The following is a 24,757-nucleotide window of genomic DNA, read 5'->3' as shown; positions in this document are numbered from 1 at the left end:
CCTCTACTCCTAGTGATAATAATGACAACAATGATTCTAATTGAATTGAGGAGTAAAGGAGTTAGATTTGTTAAAGATTTAGGTTGTGATTTTCATATTTACAATGTTTAGGAATCACCCATTTCAGCTTTAACTTTGTAACTGAGGTAGGAAAAATTGGAGCTTAATTTCTTAATATATATGGTTAATATTTATTAATAAATATACGGATAATATTTATTAATAAAGATATCTCGTTGACTTTGAAGATTTGATTGTTATGTTTGCTAATATTTTTTAATAAATATATGACTAATATTATATTATTAATAAAGATATTCCGTTGGTTGTGGTTGTTACTATATACTTTTTTAAGTTGGTTAATATTTATTAATAAATTAATAGAGTTGGGCATTTGTTTTGTTATGACGTGTTACCTAAAAAATATAAGATTGTGGCCGTGTGATGTTTGCTGCATGTGGTTGAAGATAGAGGTGTAACAAATGTGCAGCAAAATTATGTGTTGAGAAAGTTTTTCACTAAGTACCCCGTTTCTGTGGTGTGTGATGTTGAACACTTTGTTTGTGGCATTTCACAGGGGAGCCTGCACATTGAGATGCAAGGATGATGCATGCAACATATGATCTAGAGGAGTCTAGATCGAATTCCTTGTTCACACATCAAGTGGTTTAGGGCAAACATAAACGTTTATCTTGTAAAAGTCATATATGATTCAAGATAGTTGGTTCTTGGATAAGTTATGTACTTATGATCCTCTTTAATATTTATAAAATGATATTTTAAATCAGGCTAAAAATCTCCTAATTAAATGTAGATGATGTGTCATCCAACTAGGTTACCAACGTGCTAGTGTTCTATTTTGTCTTTTCTCATGCTGTTACTCCAATTATTGACTATGAGCTTTAACTTAAGCCGTCAATTAATTAATCGTGACTTATTTTTCGCAAACTTCTCTTCCATATGTAATCTAGTACGTGTTTCTTCGTTAAAAAGTTGAAAAAAAATGCAATTTCAAGAAATGTTAAACAAGTATACATTTATTACCTAGCTTTGAATTAAATATTCAATATCCAAAGATGAGTACTATCAATACATCACATACCATATTCTCGCAATTTTACACTAACAAAGATTAGTATTATATAAATACATCTTCCTCTTTTTTTCTCTCATTATCTCTCTTTAAAAGCAAATTGGCCAAGGTAAATACGATCTTTAAGTGAAAATTGGTTTGAGTTACACAACTTTTCTTGTTGTATCCTGAAGGGAACATGTCAGAGAAATAATTAGGTTATGATAAACTTGAAGACCCAAAACAATTTCCATAGATATTTCTGTTAGTTGAAAAACTAATGAATTTGTCACTTCTTATTTATTAATTTTATGGTGGTCTAGTTAGACAAAATATTATTTTATGTTATTTGTAGATAGAACTTTTTATTATCATTATATTTGTATATATATATCTTGTAGAAGAAGGAAGTATTTGAACATAAAGTGGAAATGTTCTAACTTCTAAGCGAACTTGACGTTGATGCTTCTGAGTTTTTAAATGTTAAAAATAGAAAGTATAGATACAAATAGTTGACCGTTTTTTTTTTTTTAACATGGAAAAGGTGGACTTGAACATATATGTATACTAGTTGGTTAAACCTTGTGCTGCAATAGATGCAAATTGCTTAAAATTTAATAATTTAACTTGCATAAATTATTGTAATTTATTTGTTCACTGGGAAAAGAAACAACCATTTTGTTCTTCATTCTCATCCCTTGGCTGGATTCTTACTTCAGGATTTTCAAAATTCGGATGGGTTCTTCTTTGGTTGGTTTAGCACAATCATCATCGTCTTGTTCTTCAAATTTGAAATGGAGTTATGATGTGTTTTTGAGTTTCAGAGGTGAGGATACTCGAAACAACTTCACTAGTCATCTTGACAGGGCCTTGCGTGAAAAGGGTGTCAATTTCTTCATAGATGACAAGCTAGAGAGGGGTGGTCAAATTTCTGAATCCCTTCTCAAATCTATTGATGGTTCTAAAATTTCCATCATTATTTTCTCCAAAAATTATGCATCTTCCACCTGGTGTTTGGATGAACTGGTGAAAATAGTTCAGTGCATGAAATCCATGGGACATATAGTTTTTCCTGTCTTCTACAAGGTTTAATTTGTTGGACTATCTGAATTCGTATTTTTTATATAGTTATGTTATCTATGATTTTGACCCTAACGTTTTAGAGAAGCCCACTAACACTCCAACCATAGAAGCACATTTGATGTGTAATATGAATTTTCTTTCTAATAAAATTGCTCCCTCCCTCTACCTGTGGAGTTAGCCACCACTGATAATAAATCATATAAATCTGTATCATAGTCTCCATTGCTTTACGGGTTTATCTTTATTAATTTGTTGATTAATTTCTTAACAAGGTGGATCCATCTGAGGTTCGAAAACAAACTGGTGGGTTTGGTGAAGCATTGGCCAAACATGAAGCTAATGAGTTAATGACCAACAAGGTTCAACCATGGAAGGAAGCTTTGACCACTGCTGCTTCTTTGTCTGGTTGGGATTTAGCAACTAGGTATTTTTTACATGCATTATTCTAAAAGGTAGTGAATTTATTTTAGGAGTGAAATTATATTTTACCCTTTAGATTACAAAAAAATATCAAATACATTAAGAAAAAAAACGACTTTTAAGAAAACAGATTGATTGGTATCATTGTTTTTAGTTTTTTTTAGTTTTTAAGTTAGTTTTAACAGTTTTCAAGGTTAACGATGAGATGAATTAAAATTACCTTGTTCAAGGTAAACAATTCGTTTTATGCAAGTTGATTCCTCAAACAGTTAAAAAAAAAGAGAAGTGGTTAGTTTTCTATCATAAATAAGCCTGTATAACAATTTTACCTCCAAACTTCTTGCTTTGTTATCAACTTTTTCCAATCGTTTAAAAATCAAGCCAAATTTTGAAAACTAAATAAAGTAGATTTTAAAAACTTATTTTTGTTTTTAAAACTTCGATAATAATATTCAACCATTGCGATAAGAGATGCAATAATAATAAGATATTGGAAGAAGATAGGCTTAATTTTCAAAACCTAAAACAAAAAACACCCAATGAAAACCTCAAACAAAAAACACAAAATGGATATTGAAAGAGAAATGTGTGAGTGCCATGTTGACCAATCTAATTTTGTTATTGAAAAATTTAATGTTATAATGAATTTAACTTCATCTACTATGTTTCTTAATTCTTATTATTGTTCCCTACTGTGTTTCTTAACTTCGTCTACTTGTATTTGTGTATGATGTGCTCAATCATTACAGGAAGAATGAGGCTGATCTTATTCATGACCTTGTTAAGGAGGTGTTGTCTATATTAAATCAAACACAACTACTACATGTAGCCAAGCATCCAGTTGGAATTGATTCTCAACTTAGAGCTGTTGAGGAATTGGCCTCCCATGATGTGCCCGATGGTGTTAACATGGTGGGGATACATGGGATGGGAGGCATTGGTAAGACCACTCTGGCCAAAGCTTTATACAACAAAATCGCTTATCAATTTGAAGCTTGTTGCTTTCTTTCGAATGTTAGAGAAACCTTAGAGCAATTCAAAGACCTGGTTCAACTACAAGAAAAACTACTCAGTGAGATCTTAAAAGATAATGCTTGGAAGGTGGGCAACGTTCATAAAGGAAAGAATATCATTAGGGATCGGTTATGCTCAAAGAAAGTTCTTATCATTCTTGATGATGTGGATAAGGATGAACAATTAGACGCACTAGTTGGTGAACGTGATTGGTTCGGTCGAGGAAGTAAAATCATAGCAACAACAAGAGATCGACATTTACTAGAAAACCATTCATTTGATATAGTATATCCTATTCAGTTGTTGGATCCTAAGAAATCCCTTGAGCTTTTTAGCCTGCATGCTTTTAAGCAAAATCATCCCTCAAGTAATTATGTAGACCTTTCAAAATTTGCTGTAAGTTATTGCAAAGGTCTTCCATTGGCTCTTGTTATTTTGGGTTCTCTTCTCCATAAGAGAGAGCGAAAAATATGGAAAAGTAAATTACATGAACTTGAAAATTCCCTCGAACCAAGTGTTGAAGCTGTTTTTCAAATAGGTTTTAAGGAGCTTCACGAAAGAGTGAAGGAGATTTTTCTTGATATTTCTTGCTTTTTCGTGGGAGAGGATATTAACTACAGTAAGGATGTGTTAAAGGCATGTGATCTCAATCCAGACTATGGAATTATAATTCTTATGGATCTTTCCCTTGTTACTGTTGAAGATGGAAAGATACAAATGCATGATTTAATACAACAAATGGGTCAAACAATTGTTCGCCATGAATCTTTTGAGCCTGCAAAAAGGAGTAGGTTGTGGGAGGCAGAAGGAGCTATCAAGATATTGAAAGAGAAATCTGTGAGTGACTTTAGACAATGTTTTTATTTACTTATTGCCAAAGATATATACTGTGATGAAATTAAAACATAATGCAAGTCAAATCGGTCGGTAATTATTTGTTAATAATGTAAAATTACTTGATTTATAACCTTGTAGGGAACTAAAGCAGTTAAAGCCATAAAGTTAGACTTGCACTACAAACCTTGGCTGAAAATTGTTGAAGCAGAAGCATTTAGAAACATGAAAAATCTTAGATTGCTTATCCTTCAAAGAGTAGCATACTTCCCTAAAAATATATTTGAGTATTTACCTAATTCGTTGAAGTGGATTGAGTGGTCTACATTTTATGTTAACCAGTCTTCGTCCATAAGTTTTTCTGTGAAAGGTCGGCTTGTCGGACTAGTTATGAAAGGTGTAGTCAACAAACAGCCAAGGATTGCATTTGAGGTAAATTTTAGTACTGCTTCTACTTGTGTGTGATTTTTTGGAAGTTTATTTAATGATTTTTTTTCCCATTTGTTTTAGAATTGTAAAACAATGAAGCATGTTGATCTGAGTTATTGTGGCACGTTAAAGGAAACTCCCAACTTCTCTGCCACATTAAACCTTGAGAAATTATATCTTAGGGGATGCACGAGTTTGAAAGTGATTCACGAGTCTGTGGCTTCTCTTAGTAAGCTTGTTACATTGGACCTTGAAGGTTGTGACAACCTAGAAAAGTTTCCAAGCAGCTATCTCATGTTAAAATCTCTTGAAGTTTTGAATCTTAGTAGGTGCAGAAAAATTGAAGAAATTCCTGACTTGTCTGCATCTTCAAACCTTAAGGAACTATATCTCAGGGAATGCGACCGTTTGAGAATAATTCACGACTCTATTGGTCGTTCTCTTGATAAGCTTATTATCTTGGATCTGGAAGGCTGTAAAAACCTTGAAAGGCTACCAATTTACACCAACAAGTTAGAGTCTCTTGAACTTTTGAATCTCGCTTCATGTCTAAAGCTTGAAACTTTTTTTGACAGCTCTTTTAGAAAGTTTCCAAGCCACCTGAAGTTCAAATCTCTTAAAGTTCTGAATCTACGGGATTGTCTAAATCTTGAAGAAATTACTGACTTTTCAATGGCATCAAACCTTGAGATATTAGATCTCAATACTTGCTTCTCTTTAAGAATAATTCACGAGTCTATTGGGTCTCTTGATAAACTTATCACCTTACAACTCGATTTATGCCATAACCTAGAAAAGCTTCCTAGCAGCCTGAAGTTGAAGTCTCTTGATTCTTTGAGTTTCACTAATTGTTACAAGCTTGAACAACTTCCAGAATTTGATGAAAACATGAAATCTTTAAGGGTGATGAATTTGAACGGTACAGCCATAAGGGTGTTACCTTCATCAATTGGATATCTTATTGGGCTCGAGAATTTAAACCTTAATGATTGTGCAAACCTGACTGCCCTTCCAAATGAAATTCATTGGCTAAAAAGTCTCGAGGAACTTCATCTTCGCGGGTGTTCTAAACTCGACATGTTTCCCCCGAGATCAAGCTTAAATTTTTCCCAAGAAAGCTCATATTTCAAGCTGACGGTATTGGATCTCAAAAATTGTAATATATCAAATTCTGATTTCCTCGAAACATTATCTAATGTCTGCACTTCCTTGGAGAAGCTAAATTTGTCAGGAAACACATTCTCTTGTCTACCCTCTCTCCAAAATTTTAAGTCATTAAGGTTTCTTGAATTAAGGAATTGCAAGTTTCTTCAAAATATAATAAAGCTTCCCCATCATTTAGCTCGGGTGAATGCCAGTGGTAGCGAATTGTTGGCTATACGTCCTGATTGCATTGCTGATATGATGTTCGGAAAACAGGTTCCTCTCCTTTCATCTAATTTCTATTTGTTCATATCATAATATCTAATGTTATATATGTTCTCTTATTTAATGCCAATTAACTCTTAATCCCTTAGGACGCTGAATTTAGTGACTCAACAAAAGTGCTCTTCATAACAAACAATGAGATTCCAAAATACTGCAACAAACAAACTACGAGAAGTTCAATGAGTGTTAGGTTTCGTCACAATTTAGATAAGAACATACCAGCTTTGGTTCTGTGTGTAATTTTCAAAGCAGATGGAGATTCATGTGACGAAGCGGAGGGTTTTATTCATTTTGAAGTGTCAATCGACGGTGAAATAATAATGGCTTCTACTGTGGGATGTTGTTGGTCCTCAAAATCAGAACATATGTTGTTACTAAGAACTTCTCCAACAAAATTAAGATACTTGCACGCCAATGATCGACACCACATCAAAGTCTTGTTTCCCAACACAACATCAAAATTTGTATCGAAAAGATTTAAAAGTGCAAATGTTATTATGAGAACCCAAGGAGTCTATATGGTTGATAGACGGTTTTCATGCTATACATAAACTCTCACTGATGTCAGGGATTGGAGGAGCAAGACAATCGGTGAGTGTGTGTAGCATTTCATTTCATTTGCTTCCCTATTCCATTTTGTCAACTCACATTACAACCGCATAATCTTATAATATAAGATTTTTTTTTGCTTTTCATGACGTTTATACTGTTGGAAGCGTACGATGAACACCCCAAATAGATAATTACCAAATAGAATATTTAAGAGGAAAAACAAACTTTATTGGAAGATTCTAATTTTTTATGTGTATTCTACTCACACTTGGATGATTGTTGTGGAAAACTCTTCCTTGATTGCTTGCCATAAAGACAACCTTCACCAAATTGGTTTGGATGTTTGTCCTTCCTGGCTAATAGTCTCAAGCCATCAAAATTTAAATGCCAAAATCTCAAGCGCCAAATCCAGTTTGGATCTTTCAAACATGACTTTAAATATTTCGATACATCAGTTTGAATGTTCAATAAAAACATTCTATTTTTTGTCTTTTGCACTTTAGCAATCATATCGTCATGATTATCTCTTATCAAAAGACTATAATCCTTCATCAAAATATTATAGCCTTTCTCTAAGAGTTGTCTCAAACTCAAAATGTTGTTCTTCATATCAAGCACATAATAAACATTAGAGATAAACTCATGCTTTCCATTCTTCAAATTGATCAACATTTTACCTTTTCCTCTAACTGGAATTTTTGTGGCATCACCAAATACAATATCGCCACCAACAGATTCATCAAGCTCCACGAACATTGATTTACTTCCATACATATGATTGCTTGCACCTCTATCGAGATACCATGCATTGTTTTCACATGTTTCCACACCTTTACATGCTAGAAGCAATGATGAATTACCACTTTCTTCGTCTTTCTCAGCATAATTTGCATTTTATTCAACTCTATTTATGCATTCCGAGGAATAATGGCCAAGTTTATGACAAATATTATCATAATACTACTTATCATAATCATTTCCCAAACACATACTATCATAACACTATCAATAACAAACCGTTTCCAAACACATCTTATCATAAAATTAGTTTTATTATAATCATAAGATTATATCATAACTTTTTCCTTCACCAAACGTTCTCTAAGAATTTTCTTAATTCTCTCAACTAAGCGTGTCTTGAAGAAGTCGTTGGGAGAGAGGATGGAAGTTGATTTTGCCTCTTGCTCTTGATCGTTTCGACGTCGTCCACCTAATTGATTGGTTGAGGAAGGGCCATTGGTCCTAGAAATCCTTGGGTGCTATGATACCAAATGGTGCAAACCACTAGAAGGGTTTTGGTTGATGAATGTTTCTCTTCTGTTTGGAGGAGATGATATTATTTATAAGAAGCAATTATTAGAAAGAGTAGTTGTATTTTTCTCAAAAGGGTAGATTCGAAGTACACCACTAAGGGCATTAAGGAAATATAAAAATAAAAGTGAGAGGCATTTTGGTCATTTCTTATCTTTTTATTTTATATTTTTATAAAATGAAATTATAATAAAGAAGAAGCTGGATTTTTCTTCCTCTTCGTGAAAGCCCACGGCCCTCCCTTCCTCTCGTCGTCTCCGATTAGCCACTGTCTGCCGATTGGAAATCGTCCACCAACTCCTGGCCGTTGGATTTTGTTTGTCGTGCACGCTGCCACTTGGCCCACAGTCACGCTACCCCCGAGGTTCGTTTCGCGCTGCTATTTAATCCAAAGTCGTAGTGCCAGATCTTGCCACTCGGACCCACGAGTCCTCTGTCGAGCTAGTTGTCCATCCTTTCTATGCGTTGATTGAGCCTCCGGTGTTCTGGTGAGCATCGAATCTCTGTTGCTTATCGTTGCGTTGTCGCTGAAAGTTTGATTCTTGAGTTTTGGGGTAAAATTTCATTGTTTTAGTTGAGTTTCTTGTAAAGATTTGGAACACCCATTAAATTTTGACTTAAATTTATTAATGCACATCAGGTTTAAGTATTATAATCGAGCTTTTGGAAGGAGTTAACTGCAGTCCAGCTGGCGAGAAGTGAATACTAGGCGTTTTTGGCATCAAATGGGTAAGAATCTAAACTTTTTGGAGTTGGTCTTGAATATCCATTAAGGTTTGGTGGTAATTTTGAGGTACCCATGATTTTTGGATGTTAGGATGTGAATTTAGAAAACCGCTGAGTGCTGTCCATCGAAGCTAAGGCTATTTAAACAAGCCTTAGGTAAGATTTTGGGTACTATAGTGCGTTTTCTTTAAGTTCTTGAAGCACCCATTTGGTTTAGGCATGAGTTTATTGATGCCCATACTGTTTTGGATTAAATTGAATAGATTTCCAACAAGGTTGGTTTTGATATTGGTTGGATCTTTTCAGGACTGAGAGGTATTGTTAAGAAGTCATTGCGGTTTTCACGTCGCTTTAAGTCAAGCCAGGGAGAGCTTCTAATCTTAGAGGATCAAGCTATTGACCGTAAGTGGTTATTTTCAAATATTTTATATGAAAATTTATTTTAGACATATAGTTGAATTTGGTTTGTGAATAAGTGTTCGGCATAGCTTGTTTTGATATAACTGTATTATCAATAATGACCTTAACTAAAGTTTATGATTTATCATGAGTTCTCTATAATGCGAATTTGTAATATGTGTTTTTGAATAGGATATGATTTAATTACAATTTACATGAGTTATATGCAAATGTGATTTTATAGTGGATTTTATGAAATATTAGAAATTGTGATAAATAGCTACAACTTCTCTAGTATTTTGAGTTCTTTCGGAAATTTGTGTTAAAATATGCTTAGTTTGGATTTATCGATGCGAATGCTTCTGTCTCTCTTATTTAGAAAATTTGTTTTAGCTTTGGACTGCATGAAATGTTGGGTATGAGATGTATTTATAGATGATGGTTTATGGTGGAATGTGAAGGTTGGTTTTCAAACCACAGAATCAGTGTACTGAGGTGATTTTACCCATAGGCTACATGAATGTGTGTCCATAGCACCCCCTACGGTTTCCAAGGGATTCTGGGGTTGAGGGAAGTTGTAACCCAGAGATCTAGGAACCTAAACCTAGGTGAGGAAATGGATGTAGGCTGTAGTATTGGCTTCGAGCCTAGAAAAACCCTTGGAGGATATCTCTATGTGCACATAGGAGCATAGTTACCGAGGATGTGGATATTGAGATTAGATCGTCATTATTGCAGTTACTAAATGTGCGTGAGCTCAGTTTGGCCGTATGTTTCCTTGTGGATATGGAACATGTTGAGCTATTCTTGGATACATTTTTCCATGGTACACCGAGATATGTACATGTTTGATTGTGAATATGCGTGAACTCAGTTTAGCCGCATGTCCTTTGAATCATGCGTGAGCTATTCTCCAGCCGTTTATTCAGTGTGTTCTAGTGTCGTAGATTGGGATTGTAGAGGGTTAATGGTAAATATGTGTGAGCTGGGTATGGCCTTATGCTTCATTGTTGGTATTTACTTTAACCTTTTGTGTTGAATTGGACATGGATAAGTTGACATGTTTTTAATAAATTTGTAACGATTTTATAAATAACGATCTTGGAATCTGAGTTATGGTTTTGTTATCAAAAGTATGCCTAAATGTTTCTTATTAGAAGTATGTTTTATAAGTTTTACTTTTAAAAACTTGCCACTCATTGAGTTTTAACTTACGTTTTCAATTTTTTTCTCTTATTTTCTAGGTGTGACTAGTTCGTTTTTCAGAGGAGACTTTGTCCAAATTTTTATAGAAACTTTATAAGGATATAGATGACAGTTTCTTATTTATTTATTTTTTCTTTAAAGGAAACCAGCCTCTTTATTTATAATAATAGCTCAAAGTACAAAAGGTTTATACAAAGAGTAGAAAACATTAAGAGACTATGGGATTAGTAGGCGCACCCGGACACTCCCTTAGCGTCCTTGTTATATCCAGTACACATAGGGTCAAAAAATACAAAATAAAGTATTCAGGAGTACAAACCATGATGAGCTGCAGATCCAAAATGGAATGGAAATAAAAACATAACAAACATAACAAATACATCAAAAGGACAGCAACCATATAGAAGGTCAAAACAGTGGGTCTTCATGAAGGACTGACTGTTAAAGAACTGAATAAATGAAGGACTGCCAGTTGTGATTGATAGCTTAAATGGAGAAAGCTTCGAATTCTTTATGGAGGGTACACCAAGTTACTGCGTTCCTACTTGCTGTCTTAAAGTGATCCAACCAAGAAGTTTTATTGTCATGGAAGGTTCTTTGGTTCCTTTCAAACCAAATTTCAGAAAACATAGCTTTTGAAAAATTAGCCCAAATCAGCCTCAGTTTCTTCTTAAATATCGGACCCACTTGCTGAACATTTTGGTTAAAAGAATTCCAAAGACACAAACCACATCGAAAATAAAAAAAGCTTCCACTAACAGTTTGGAGAGAGAGCATTTGAAGAATAGGTGCTGTAAATCTTCACCTTCTTGCTTGCACAGTGGACACATGGAAGGTGATAGGCAGCTGTTTGGTGTCTTTAGTTGCATGACTGAAGCGCAATTCAAGAGGCCAAAAATCATAATCCAAACGAGAATACTTACTCTCTTTGGTGGACATTTGGGTTTACACAAAGCTTTATGAAGATCCTTGGCCAATGGGGAAAAAGCCAGTAGGTGTCTTGTAAGAGACTTGACTGTAAACTTCCTATGCTCTTCCAAAGACCAAATCCTTCTGTTGGGATTGTTTGAGACCTTTTTTGAAGCTAGTTGAGTCATCAAGTTTTGTAATTCCAAAATTTCAATGTCTTTAAGAAGCCTTCTAAAGACTATGGACCAAGAAGAAGTTGAATAATCCCAGTGCACTGCTATGGAGCGTTTTGGTAGAAGTGTAATTCTGAAGAGGCAGGGGGTATTGAGTGCAGAGAGGAAGGCAATCCTATCATCTGTTCAAAAGGCAGTCCTTGAACCATCTCCAAGTTTAGAAGAAGCTAAAGGCTCCACCTTCCTTCATACCTGTGAGATACTAATCCATGGGCCTTTTAGACTGTGGCTAGAATTTCCCACCGTGTGCCAGTTGAAGGGTTCTTTTCCATAGATGCTTTGGATGACTTGTCTCCATAGAGAGTCGTCTTCATTCATAAACCTCCAGCCCCGCTTGGAAGTAGAGCCATGTTCTTATTTTGCAATGCTCCCAAGCCCAAACCTCCACAAGTTGGGGCGGCCCATTTAACCAAATGGTTTCGGATAACTTTGGCCCATTTAACCAAATGGTTAATTTTACTTCTTGTGTGCTGCTCCCAGAAAAAATTCCTCATTAATCTCTCCAAAGAAGATGCTATATTAATCGGAATTGCAAACAGAGACATGTAATATGTAGGAAGATTAGCAAATACGGATTGACATAAAGTAGCTCTACCTTCTTGTGACAAGTTGAATCTTCTCCATCTGTGTATTTTTCTCTGCATTTTCTCAATCATGGGCTGCCAAAAAGTACACTGTCTTGAATACCCTCCCAATGGAAGCCCTAAGTATAAGAAGGGCATCATTTTTGCAGAACATCCCATTTTCCCAGGCATATTTTTCAGCTCATCCTCTTCCACATTAACTCCATATAAGGCTGATTTCTCCCAATTAACCTTCTGTGTCTCTGCTTGGAGCACCATTCAAAGAGTGTAATCGTGTCCTGCAGTTTCATTAGCATGCTTTCATCATACTTACAAAACAGAAGGGTGTCGTTTGCGAATTGGAGGATTAGTATGTGAACCTTTTCTTTGCCAACTACAAAACCTTGGCATGTTTTCATCTTTAATTCAAAAGTGTAATCGTGTCCTGCAGTTTCATTGGACTGTTTTCATCTTTAATTTTTTATAAGGATATTTGACAATCTTTTGTTTGGCTGGGTTTCTTGCAAGGTTCTTGGCTTCATTTAGTGAAGAATTAAAGTTGACAGCTCTGTCGTCGCCCAAATCTTGTCGTTCTTGGATCTGAATTTTTTTGTTTGGAGCTAATTCAGCATGCTCTCTGTTGGTTTCAGAATTGATATTTAAGTTCTGTAAAATTTCCCACGGCATAGAACAGATTTCATCTAACTCGCCTTGAATTTCACCTACAGATTTCTCTACATTAGTCAGTCTGGTTTCCATAGCTTTGTTAAAGAGGAGGTTTCTGCATCCATGAAAAAAAAGTGATCCAAGAAAGAATGCGTAATGGATCTTCGCTCTCATACCAATTGGTGTAAACAAAACTCAAGAATACTAAAATTTCTTTATCTTTTTATTGATTTGAAAGAGAAGTCAAATGACCTATTTATACAAAGGATAAAGCTGGACGTAGTAGGCCCCTCGTGATTCAATGTTTTGGGGGCTGGACTAAAATAAAGAATCTTCCTTTAGATTTCTGGAAATGAAGCACCTTTGAAGCTATAGGAGACCACTTTGGAAGACTAATTGATAGCCACAAAAACCTTAAATCTTACAAATTGTAGTGAAGCCCGGATCTTGGTCAAAAAGAACATTTGTAGCTTTGTTCCTTCAACAATTGAAATCTCTGATCATAAGAGGGGTAGCATCTTTCTGCACTATGGTGATTTTGAGTTTTTTAAATCCACCTAATACAAGCATAGCCCCCAGTTTGCAAGGAATTTTAGTAACTCAATCGACCGGGGTTGCGTATTAGGGAAGTTTTGAATCATGAAGGTCTTGACATTTCCTCCTTCCCTCCAGTCATCAATGTACCAAAGTCAGTGTTTGTTCTTCCCAGGGCTAGGAATCCGTTCAGTCTTTTGAAGCCCTTTCTGGCCAGCTTACCGGTGCCATTGCTGGAGAAAAAGACAGAAATCGGTGCACAGCTGGCTGTTTTCTCAAACGAGCGGGCATCTGAACAGTTTTTGCCAATCACCAATCCCTTGCAGCACAGCTGTCTCCAAAAAGTTATAGGGCCCACTGAAATTAAATTAAACCCTCTTTTTACAGCTGCTAATGACCCACCAGGTGAGAGTAACATTGTGCCCCCTAATTACGTTCACGGGTAATAATGAGCCTCCATCCTCTTTAATTAAGCTCTTGGCCAATCCAACTCTGCAGCCAACTCCTGAGCTGCCCACTGCCACAGCAAATCCCTCTTCATAGGTGGTAAATCTTCTAAAGTTCCGAAAATAGTTAAACACTACATCAGAAAGCAAAATTCTTTTAATAATATCTGGACAACCTTGCTACAATCAGAACTGAATGGATTCTGTTCACTCAAAGCTTCAGCTTCAGCTCCTCCACAGATCACCCGTACAGGGCCTTCAATATCAGAAGAAAATCCTGATCTTCTGGAGGTGTGCAGCACCAAAATACAGTCTTCTGATGGTCTCATAAGGTCAGCTTCAGCAGGTTTTCCTCCCATTTCTTTTCTTTACTTCAAACTCCCCAACCCCAACACTAATGTATCTTTAATGCAAGGATCCCCCTGCCATATTTTATATTTTTTAAACTCACCAGAGAAGACTCGTGCTGTGACCATAGACTCTCCTTTTAATGTAAGTAGTGAAGAATCAGTGGGTTTTCTAAGAGTTTCTGATCAAAATGTCACCTCAGAAATAGATGGGACTGATCTTACTACATTATTTGAGGAATCTGCCATTCCCCTTCTAAAGCTCTTTAGAATTACGTAAAGATTTGTTATCTTTAGTTAATAACCCTAAACCCTAAACCCACTGTGGTATAGTTCTGGTCTAAGGGGTCAGCCCACTATTTGCTCTCACTCAGCCCTATGAAGATTATCTTATGGAATACAAGGGGTCTAAAAGATGTCTCCAAGAGAGCGGCTCTCAAAAAGTTAAAAAAACTGTAATCCGAACATAATTTTGACTCAAGAGTAAAAAATGGAAGCTATCAATTTTGCTTTTATAAAATCTCTATGGAGCTCCAAAGATGTTGGTTGGGATTTTGTGGAATCTGTGGGTTCTTCAGGGGGATTTTGTCTATGTGGGACAGCAGCTCAATCACGGATTTAGAGCTGCTTCATCTGAGAGATAGGTAAGGAGGCTGTTTATGGTGCTCTTGATGCCTGAGTTGCATGGGAGCAAGTCTTTCCAATAGCATCCCTTAAGCATGTATTGGCTGCCCTTGAGAAGGAACAACAGTGGCATAGAATTGTACAGGTAATCAAATAGATGCTAAGCAAGGGCCAGGGAGCCACAATGAATGTCTATGGGCAGTTAATATGGGCTTTAGACATGGACCATCGAGCGGAAGAAGCACACAAATCTTGGGTCATGATGATTGGTTCAGATCTTCATTCAGTTCCTTGGCAATTGTGCAGAAGCATGATAGCAATATACTACCGAAATAAAATGCTAGAAAGCCTTGTAAAGCGGGATAAAAGATCAAGAACGGCACAATGTAAATAGAATATGGAAATAAACAAAGGAGCATTAATCTCATATAAGCGCAACAACCTAACAGGGGCTGCATGGCTTCTATGGTTGAAGAGACATTTTGATCCCGTATACTTATTTGTAGGTTTCCTTGCCCTCTTGCGAAGAAAAACTTGATTTTACTACTTCACCTTTCAAATCGAAGCATGTGGTATTCAAAATTTCAGTTTGAAGTGGGCGCTTTTCATCAAAGTGTTTATATTTTCTTTGTATTAAGATCTTTACTGGTGTTTCAACTCTTTGTTGCTTTGGTTCTTTCGTTGTTTCAACTTTGTGATCGTTTATTGGTCGTTTCCCATATACTTTGTATGGGTTCATCTTTGTTTAGTTTGTTTGAAAGACTTTGTCTTTTTCTTATTTTGCTCTTAGTATATTACTCTTGTACTTTGAGCATTAGTCTCATTTATTATTATTAATAAAGAGGCTTGTCTCCATTTAAAAAAAAAAAGGATAAAGTTGGACGGTTATAACAAACTTTTAACAGAAAATAAAACTAACAACTAACTAGAGGTTGGTTGGAAATCAAGAATTTAGTCAGATGATTAAACTAACTACTAACTAATTGATAATCAACAATTAGTTATAATTCTTACATTAAAATGTACCATGATCGTGTGTAAAATCTCAACGGTCATGACGATTTTGTTAGACGATGAGTAATATTAAAAAATAAGATAAAATTCACACACGAGTACTTATAGTCCAGTTACTTGGTTCTGAAGACCGATTGGAGCAAATACGAAGGACAAGAAGGATTTTCACCTGAAACTTTGATGGAGAATGATTGTAGAAGAATGTGAAGAGCAGGGAATGAGAATGGGAAGGAAATTCAATGTTTTAGAGCGACTTTTTTGTCCCATCGGTGATATAATCCAAGATCATTCAATGCTAATGACAAAATGTTGTTGAGTATAAATGTTTTGGTGGAATATTGGTGATTAGCATTGAAGATGTTGGTTGAGGAGAGAGAAAATCGAACGGTTGAGGATTTGAATAGAGAAGGTTAATAATGTCAATACACATGGCTAAAAGGTCATGGAAATGTTTTCAGGAATGAGTTAGTGGTAGAGAAGATTTTGTTTTTTGGATTAGTTTGTAAAATTTTCTTTGGGTTCAATTAGGTCAATATTTGTAGTTATACCATTTAATTTGGGGGTTCTTTGCATTGTTGTTTGTTGGAGTAAGTTTATTGCTACAGAAGGATAACTGGAAAATTCAGTTTGTTCTTATATTTGTAGCCAGGTGCATCATTTTGTTTCATAAATCAATTGTTTCCTACCTTTTTTTTTGCATCTATAGTTTATGATGCTTCTTATTCGGTTGTATTATCCATCTATTGTCTATTCTAGGGTTCTTTGTGCGGTGAGGGCTCCTTGTGAAACTATATTGCTGTTTTTTATTTCCATGGTAAAAGTCCTAATTTGTTGATCTTATTACTCATAATATCATATATTTTCATATTTACTTTTAAAAAAATTCACAGAAAAGGTTTGCCTCATTTTATTTTAATTTTTAGGTTTAAGTCTTAAGGAAACTATTATTTTCAAGGCATTTTACACCTTAAAGAGCATTATCTATCTTTTTTTTTTTTTGGCAATTCCCAAGGTAGCGTTCTTTGTATTCACCAAATGTTGTTGTACAGAATTAGATTGATCCCATGGATGTAGCAGATGGCAGAAACTTTGTTGTGGGGGATACTGTTCATACAGAAGTGGATGGCTTTAGGCATCAAGTCGATGAGATTTTCCTGAAGGTTGACAGGGTAAAGCACTGATATATTGTAACCTCATTGTTCTGAACATGTATTTTTTTTTTTTTTGCTCGGTTTATTGCACATTTGATAGTTGGGTTGGGGCATACAGCTGTCCGGCAGATCTAGTATTTTCTGGCTGGGTGAAGGGTGTGGCTGTTTGATATCCCTTATCTACATAAAATAGATGAGGTATGGGAAAAATAATTTTGGTAGTCCTTAGTGTACGAAGCTTTTTAATCCTTGAAGTTTTGAATATGGGTTGAAATAGTCTCTCAAGTTTTTTTATTTATTTATAATGATTGAGATGAAAACATTTAGTTACTATTTGAAAGTCATTTCCTTCCTTATCAAATTTGTTTCTCGTTAAAAAAAAGAAGTCACAATTTAAGATCAGATGGTATGACAACCAAGTTGGGATGTATGCTGTGATGTGGGGTATTCGGGGATAGAACTTTTAGGGGGATTAAGAGGGAGTCTTCTAATGTTTGGTTCCTTGTGAGATTTAATATCTCTCTGTGGTCTCTCCTATTTAGTCTTTAATTGGCATTATTTTCTGTAATCACCTTCTGGTGTTTGGGTTTATCCCTTTATTTCATTTTATCATGAAAATCTTCTTATATATAACAAAAGTTCTCTTTGGGTGTTGGTGACGAATCTCCTTTGTAGTCATTCACCACATCTTAGTTTTCTTGACTGGATCCCTTTTTATAGGGTGCTCCCTAGCTTATTTTTTGGTACGTCCTTGCATTTTTTTTTTTTTCATTTTTTTCACATTGAGATTAGCTTATATAAATATATGAAAGGAGATGGTATGACAGGCTACTTAATTCACAAACATGACAAGTGAAACGAGAGGAATATAATTAAGTGGAGGAAAGACTCCTATTCATCATGTGTGTATTTATCCCACAATGACAGATACCATCATTTAATTCATCACCTCACAGACTCACATCTTGATCAAAATTTGGACAATGAAATGACTCGAGAGACCAGTTTCAAATTTTAGGATAGCAATGTTATGTAAAATTTGATAGTAGTTCAGCTGGATCATAAGTTTTTTTGTTCAGATGTATCCTTCCAAATTAGCTATCCTTTTGCTCGTCAAATTGTTAGTTTCAAATCTTGAGCTTTCTTCTATGCTTGCAGCTTGAGCAAAATGTGAATGAGATAGAACAATTCTATTTGACGCTGAAAAAGAAGCAACCAAATGGTAATAAAGGCAGCTCTATTGTAAAGGATAAAGATAAGGAAAGACATGTTCCAAGTATTAAAAAGCAGCAGCAAGAAGCAGCTCGCAGAGAAGCTGCAGCTACAAAGAGAATGCAAGAACTCATGCGGCAGTTTGGGACAATATTGCGTCAGGTTACAGACTCACTGCCATTTATTTCAATTTCTGTCGATAATTGTTTGTGTTCTTACATTTATTTCAATTTCTGTCGATAATTATTTGGAACAAGAGCTATAGTTGGACATGGTTTTTATATTTCTGCATTGACTTTCAGATATCACAGCATAAGTGGGCCTGGCCTTTTATGCAGCCAGTGGATGTGGAAGGTCTTGGATTACATGATTATTATGAGGTGAGGTCTATATCCCTATCTAATAAGATGTATGGATTTCAACCATTATAGGTTGCCCTAGTGGTAAAAAGGGAGACAGTCTCAATATCTAACTAAGAGGTCATGGGTTCAATCATTAGTGGCCACCTACTTAGGAATTAATTTCCTACGAGTTCCCTTGACATCCAAATGTTGTACGGTCTGGCGGTTGTTTCGTGAGATTAGTTGAGGTGCACATAAGTTGGCCCGAATACTCACGGATATAAAAAAATAATGCATGGATTTCACATCACTATCATAAGTCTTTTTTCCAAGTTAGGCTGGACTACCCACTGAGTTTAAGCAGTGCTATATATATTTCTTCAAATGAAGATTTCGAGAGAATTTGGTTAGAGGAGGTTGGCTGTGTTTATAATGTTTAGGCATGATGTTGCGTCTCTTGTTTGTCCTAAAAGCCTAGAAGAGGCTCATCTTTCATGCTTGCATCACCTTTTTTGTGTGTATTTTTCCTGTGGTTTGTCTAGACTGCACTAATTTCATGCATGTCTTATAGGTTGTGTTTTCTATTCTGTCTAAGATGAACATTCAATATGCATACATTTACCTCAAAAATGTTTAAATGATATGAGTGTATTTACAAATGTAGCTTCTTCTGCAATTAGGTGTGATGGGCATGTGCATATTTTAGCATCTTTGGTATGTACTCTGGTTCTGTAATCCTTCAGCTAACATATGTACTGTACTGTATTTATTAGGTTATTGACAAGCCTATGGACTTCAGTACAATAAAAAATCAAATGGAGGCTAAGGATGGTACTGGATATAAGAATGTGAGAGAAATATGTTCTGACGTGAGATTAGTCTTCAAGAATGCAATGAAATATAATGATGAGAGAAGTGATGTTCACGTGATGGCCAAGACTTTGCTCGCAAAGTTTGAAGAAAAATGGCTTCAACTTCTACCTAAAGTCACTGAAGAGGTAAGTTAGTTTTGAGAATGGTTCTTAAATGGATCAATGTTCCTTAATCAATTCATGGTGCCAACATGGTTTCATTTGTTCAAAGGATATGTTAAAAAATATACTTGAAGTTCTAAAGACCTCACCTTCCAGGAAAAGAGACGAGAGGACGAGGAAGCAGAAGCTCTGTTGGACATGCAGCTTGCTCAGGAGGCTGCTCAAGCAAAAATGGCTAGGGATATAAGTAATGAGGTCGGGTGTCCATCTTATTCCATGGATCTAGCTACTTAGAGAGAGTTTGTTTAGAGATGACCTGCATCCTCTTGTTCTTTCTATTACCTTAAATGGGAAACACAATTGACTGTTTAAACGTGGGATATGAACTGTTTTCAGATTTACGAGGTAGATATGCAACTAGAAGAGCTTCGAGAACTGGTTGTGCAGAACTGCAGGTTTGTTCTCACTTTTCTCGTTCCAAATTTCAGCTTTTGAACTTGCATTCAGGTACCATGCATCAATATAAATGCATCACATTCGCCTATAGCATATTCAGAATTTGGCATTTGAGTGGCATGTGTTGTGTGCCCCAAATAAAAAACTTTTACCAATCATATGTAATTCCATTTTCTCCCTTTTTATATATAAAAACCACAACTTTCATTGAGCAAACAATGAAAAAATACCCGGGCATAGTAAAAAAGAAATCACAATAGAGGTTGCTACCTCCACAAGAAGGGACTTGTTAGAACACTGATAGAGTGTTTCAATTTTATTGATATCTCAAACAGAAATTACAATATAAAAGAACAAACAAGTAAAAGTAAATTCAACAACACTTAAAAGGAACCCTAACCCTCTGCCCTTCCTTTCTTTCAAGGAATGTTGCAGCCTATTATCTTCACCAAAATCTTCATGCCCTTCTTCCCTCCCCAACTTCCTATTTATAACCATCTAACTACCAACAAATCTAATTACCCTTATACACCTGCCCTATAATCTAGGGTATCTAATAGGACTCCAACTATATGAAATAGTGCCTATAGAATAGTTACAAATAGTCTTTGAAATCAAAGGCCACAAAGAAATATGAGTAACCAAATTTCCGTAGGATTCTTCTCCACCTCCTCTAAATATCCTTACTATTTTGTGGTTGAGGATTGGCAATTTATGGGATTGATGTGCTTTGTGACATTAGAAGATGACTTGCACCCCATAGATGGAGTATACTGATACTATCATTGTGTGGTTCAGAAAAATATCAACTGAAGAAAAGAGGAAGCTTGGAGCAGCCCTCACCAAATTGTCTCCAGAAGATATCAGCAAAGCGTTGGAGATTGTAGCTGAAAATAACCCAAGTTTCCAGGCTACTGCTGAGGAGGTGGATCTTGATATCGATGCACAGGTACCTTCCTTCACTCCTCGTGTGCCTTATATTTGTCTATGACAATGATTAATCGAGTTTATGGTTGTATCATGTAGAGTGAATCTACATTATGGCGGTTGAAGTTTTTTGTTAAAGATGCCCTTGAAGTTCATGCCAAGAGCTCGGCAAGCACAGGTGGTGGCAACAACCAAAACCATACAAACAGCAATAACATCAACAGTAACAACAAAAGGAAAAAAGAGATTTGTGATGCTATAGCCAGAACAGCTAAGAAAAAATCTAAAAAAGCCTCTACTTGAGATGCAATTGATGATACCAATTTTTCACCTCTGAAGCAGATGCACTCCTGTTTATTTTATGCCTGCACATACTTAGATATCGAATCTTAGTCGCTTCTAGTTCGTTTGTTTCTGTAACATGCAGCTAAAATGGTATTTTTGAAGTGATAGGTGTATATGTGAAGCTCTCGTGTTGACCAATGGTAACAAGCTAACCCTTAATTGTTATGTTCTTTCTCATGTAATTATACTTTTACAGTATGTTGAAAGGGAAAACTCGCTGTTGACTTCCAAAATCGTTGAGCAATTTTTCTTCGGTAGGAATTTATGGAGATCAAACTGATGATGTAGGACCAGAAACAAATCATTTCAGTGTAGTGTCTGTAGTGCCTTTATGTTTCCATTAGATGTGTGTATTTTTGGTACCATAAACAGGAGGAAATAGATGCATCTGTGAAAAAACTTGCAATAGTTTGGAAACATCTTGTTTTACTGGACTAAAGTTTTGGTCCTTAATCACATTCAAACTCTTTTATGGTTCTAAAATTACTACTAGAACTTTTAGCTAAAAATCAAAATAACTTAACTTAATTATGAAGTGAGATAGGGACAATTTTGCTGTTTTTGCTTTCTAAACTTCAAAAAAGTTTGAACGATATTGTTATTCATTTTGGATTCAAATTGATTTTTGTTAGGTTTAGAGTGAAAGTTAAATCAGTTCAAGTTTAGAGTGAGGGTGGTTTTTTTATATATTTTCAAAGTCGTAAAAGGTTTCAAGCAAGTAAATCTGCATGGGGGATGTAAAAAACTGAACCGAATCTTTGGACCAAATCGGACCGATTCGATTCGGTTTGGTTTTGACTGGTTAATAAATGTAATAGTATTGAAGTTCAGTTTGGTTTTCAGTTTATCCATCATTAGACTATTGAATGCCTTTAACTCCTTCATTGTTGTCTGACGTCTCTCTTCCTCTATCAAAAGTCTCTTCTTCTTTAGAAAAAATGAAATTCTCGCCATTTGTTCTTTGTTGAAGCTCTTGTCGTTCATCATCAAAGTTCCCAAGGGACAAGTAAGATTTAGAATCCATCTCTATTCTTTTTTTCTTTTATTTTAGATTTTTTTCCCGGGAAGACGGAGCTTGAATGTAAATTTGAATGGTAAAACCCTCCAACTTGTTGGTGGGATTTTGATTTTTTTTAAAGAAAAGTGAAAAGGATTTTTTTTTTCTTATTGATGGGATTGATTTATTAAAATCAAGTTTGTATGAAAAAGGATTTTGTACCATCTATTAGCTGTTTGTGTACTTGTTCTTTGTAATAATTTGGAGTGTACTGATTGCTTGGAAGTCTTTCAAAATATATAATGGAAATATACATTGCTATGCTAACTCCTCTGTATCTTTCATTAGTTACTTAAGTTTGTGAATCTCTCTCCACCTGACATCATAGACTACAACAAGATAATGAACATAACTCTATTGAATGTACTGTTTGACAAATGAAACAAACATTTAGAGAAATGTAAGTATATTTAGTTTCCTTTTCCTTGCAACCATATAAACCCACTCAACCTTTCACCCTTATTCATAGTGATGTTTGGAGTCCATGCATTTTTTTTATATCTGTGAGTATCCTTGATGTGCCACTGTTTCTTGCAGTACTCACAAATAGAGATTTTTTTCCATTATTTTTGTCATTATCATGAGTCGGGGACTGGACACTAAAGACAGCAGAGTTAGTCATGGGGGTAGTCAGTACACCCATGATATTAGTACGATCTTCTTCAAGACGAACTTCAAAACACAGTTCCATTAGGGAGAGAAGAGATCTTTTGTTCGAGTAGACGACCACAAACAATATCAAATTTGGGATTAGATCAGTCTCCCCAAGTTTAGCATATTGTATACTGTCATTTGACATGTCCTAAACTGTCTCCTTACACAAACTTACCAAAGAAGGGGGAGCTTATTGAAATAAGAAGTCACGCCTAGGGTTCATTGCTTGCAATTATGGACCTATATTCTCATTGTGTACAATTGAGAGACATTCTGACGCTTACAGTAAAAGGTCTGAGTTGTATCCCACAAATCTTTTATGGTGGTTGTGTACAAGAGAGGCTTGTCGATTTGAGGTTCCATACTATTAATCAACATGGACCGAATGAGTGAGTCGTTTCTTTTCCAGAATCATTCCAAGATGTCACTTGGTGGAGGACAAAAAGTCTCTTCGGTCAAGAACCTGGTCTAGTGGCGTCCTTCAAGGAACATCTTTATTGATTGAGACCATGAAAATAATTTTGCTCATTTAATTTCTCACCTTGAAAATTCCATGTAGATCACCCCAAAGAGCCACTTATATAATTCAAAGGCAAATTAGGGAACAAAGTTATCAGGTTCTTGGAATACATCGACAACTCGGTTGGTTTGGAATGCACCAAAGACTTGTCTACTTCAATCTCCAATATTGTAACGCTCGAGATTAGGAGGGAGACATGAATGAACCATTATCACATCTGAATGAGAAGGATCCTGAGAACATGAAAGTAATGTTAAAAAAAAACTTAAAAAGAATTAATAGTTAATACTTATACCAATAAGGCGTACCTTCCTTTTCGATGGCTTGATTATAGAAACTTCTAAGTTAAGCGTGCTTACTTTGAAGCAATTCTATGTTGGGTGACATCTTGAGAATATTTCTAGGATGCATGTGAGTGAGGACAAAACATGTTGAAAGAATTCGTATTGGTTTGTGGAAAGAACTTTCACTCTAATAAGCATTAAAGAATAATAAGGATAATGATGTCAGGTTGCAGGGGAATGTCAGGAATTTGAATTCAAAATCCTAGGACAAATCCTGGACCTAAGGCATTACAAATATGTTATAGGGAGGTCCTGGACTTGAGGCATTACAGATATGTTATAGGGAGGGTCAACGAACAATGTGCGTGGACAACAATGAGGCTAATCTCATTGTATAGATCGATGGTTTGTTTAATTTAGTCATTGTCATGTACGATTTTTGACCAATTCAAGATAAAGAAGAACATGATCAAACTCTCGAGGTAGAGTCTCATGTCCCCAATAGAGTCACCAAGCTGTCACCACGTGCCTGAGACAACGCGGAGCGATCGACGTCTTTAAAAGAGTTAGATTTAAAAGAAAATAGGAGTCACCATTGATCTTTTTTATGGAGTGATTGGACACCGAAATAAAGTAAACAATTTTTTTTAAAAATGGTCTGCGTAAAATAGAGTTGAGTTTGAGAGTCATTTTGTATGAGGAATGTATTAGTACCCACAACACCCATTTAGAAAAAACGGTAGCCAAATTTCAAATATAGAATTGAAAATATTTTTTAATTTATTTTAAAAATAATGTCTTATTTTACCCTTCATTACTCCAATATTTGAAGCAATCATCTTATAAAATAAGTTGAATAATATTTCATTAATTAAACTATATATTGAAGAAAATTTCTCACCTTAAGAAAATGAAAAAATTATTACAATTTCTTAAAATTTATCATAGGCTAGTTTTCAAATAAAGATTTTTTAAAACATTGATTAAATTCATTTTTTCTTGAAATCAAATCTCGAACTTCAAAAA

At 35.3% G+C, this 24,757-nt stretch overlaps 2 protein-coding genes across 8 annotated transcripts; both read left to right on the top strand.

Moving 5' to 3' along the window:
* Nucleotides 1-1,807: 1,807 nt before the first annotated feature.
* LOC101220290 (TMV resistance protein N) lies at nt 1,808-7,067 on the top strand. The gene is made up of 7 exons (XM_031885887.1): nt 1,808-2,158; nt 2,428-2,579; nt 3,325-4,426; nt 4,565-4,855; nt 4,934-5,426; nt 5,508-6,271; nt 6,370-7,067. Exons 1-7 carry the CDS (start codon nt 1,808-1,810, stop codon nt 6,829-6,831), a joined length of 3,615 nt encoding a protein of 1,204 aa, XP_031741747.1. The 3' UTR covers nt 6,832-7,067.
* A 1,278-nt stretch (nt 7,068-8,345) lies between these two features.
* LOC101212878 (transcription factor GTE1) lies at nt 8,346-21,449 on the top strand. 7 transcript variants are annotated; one of them, XM_011657015.2, is made up of 13 exons: nt 8,346-8,631; nt 8,784-8,872; nt 8,961-9,025; nt 9,176-9,271; nt 16,567-16,624; nt 16,860-16,979; nt 18,120-18,335; nt 18,476-18,553; nt 19,288-19,512; nt 19,645-19,743; nt 19,885-19,943; nt 20,743-20,893; nt 20,971-21,449. In XM_011657015.2, exons 6-13 carry the CDS (start codon nt 16,875-16,877, stop codon nt 21,172-21,174), a joined length of 1,137 nt encoding a protein of 378 aa, XP_011655317.1. In that variant the 5' UTR covers nt 8,346-8,631; nt 8,784-8,872; nt 8,961-9,025; nt 9,176-9,271; nt 16,567-16,624; nt 16,860-16,874; the 3' UTR covers nt 21,175-21,449. The 7 variants fall into 7 exon arrangements, with proteins under 7 accessions (XP_011655317.1, XP_031741531.1, XP_011655318.1 ...); XM_031885671.1 differs by lacking the exon at nt 8,961-9,025; XM_011657016.2 differs by lacking the exon at nt 16,567-16,624.
* Nucleotides 21,450-24,757: the final 3,308 nt, after the last annotated feature.

This window comes from Cucumis sativus, chromosome 5 (assembly GCF_000004075.3).
Source record: "Cucumis sativus cultivar 9930 chromosome 5, Cucumber_9930_V3, whole genome shotgun sequence".
Taxonomy (NCBI): domain Eukaryota; kingdom Viridiplantae; phylum Streptophyta; class Magnoliopsida; order Cucurbitales; family Cucurbitaceae; genus Cucumis; species Cucumis sativus.
Note: the sequence above shows the minus strand (reverse complement) of the source record. Positions and strands in the feature narration are given on the sequence as shown.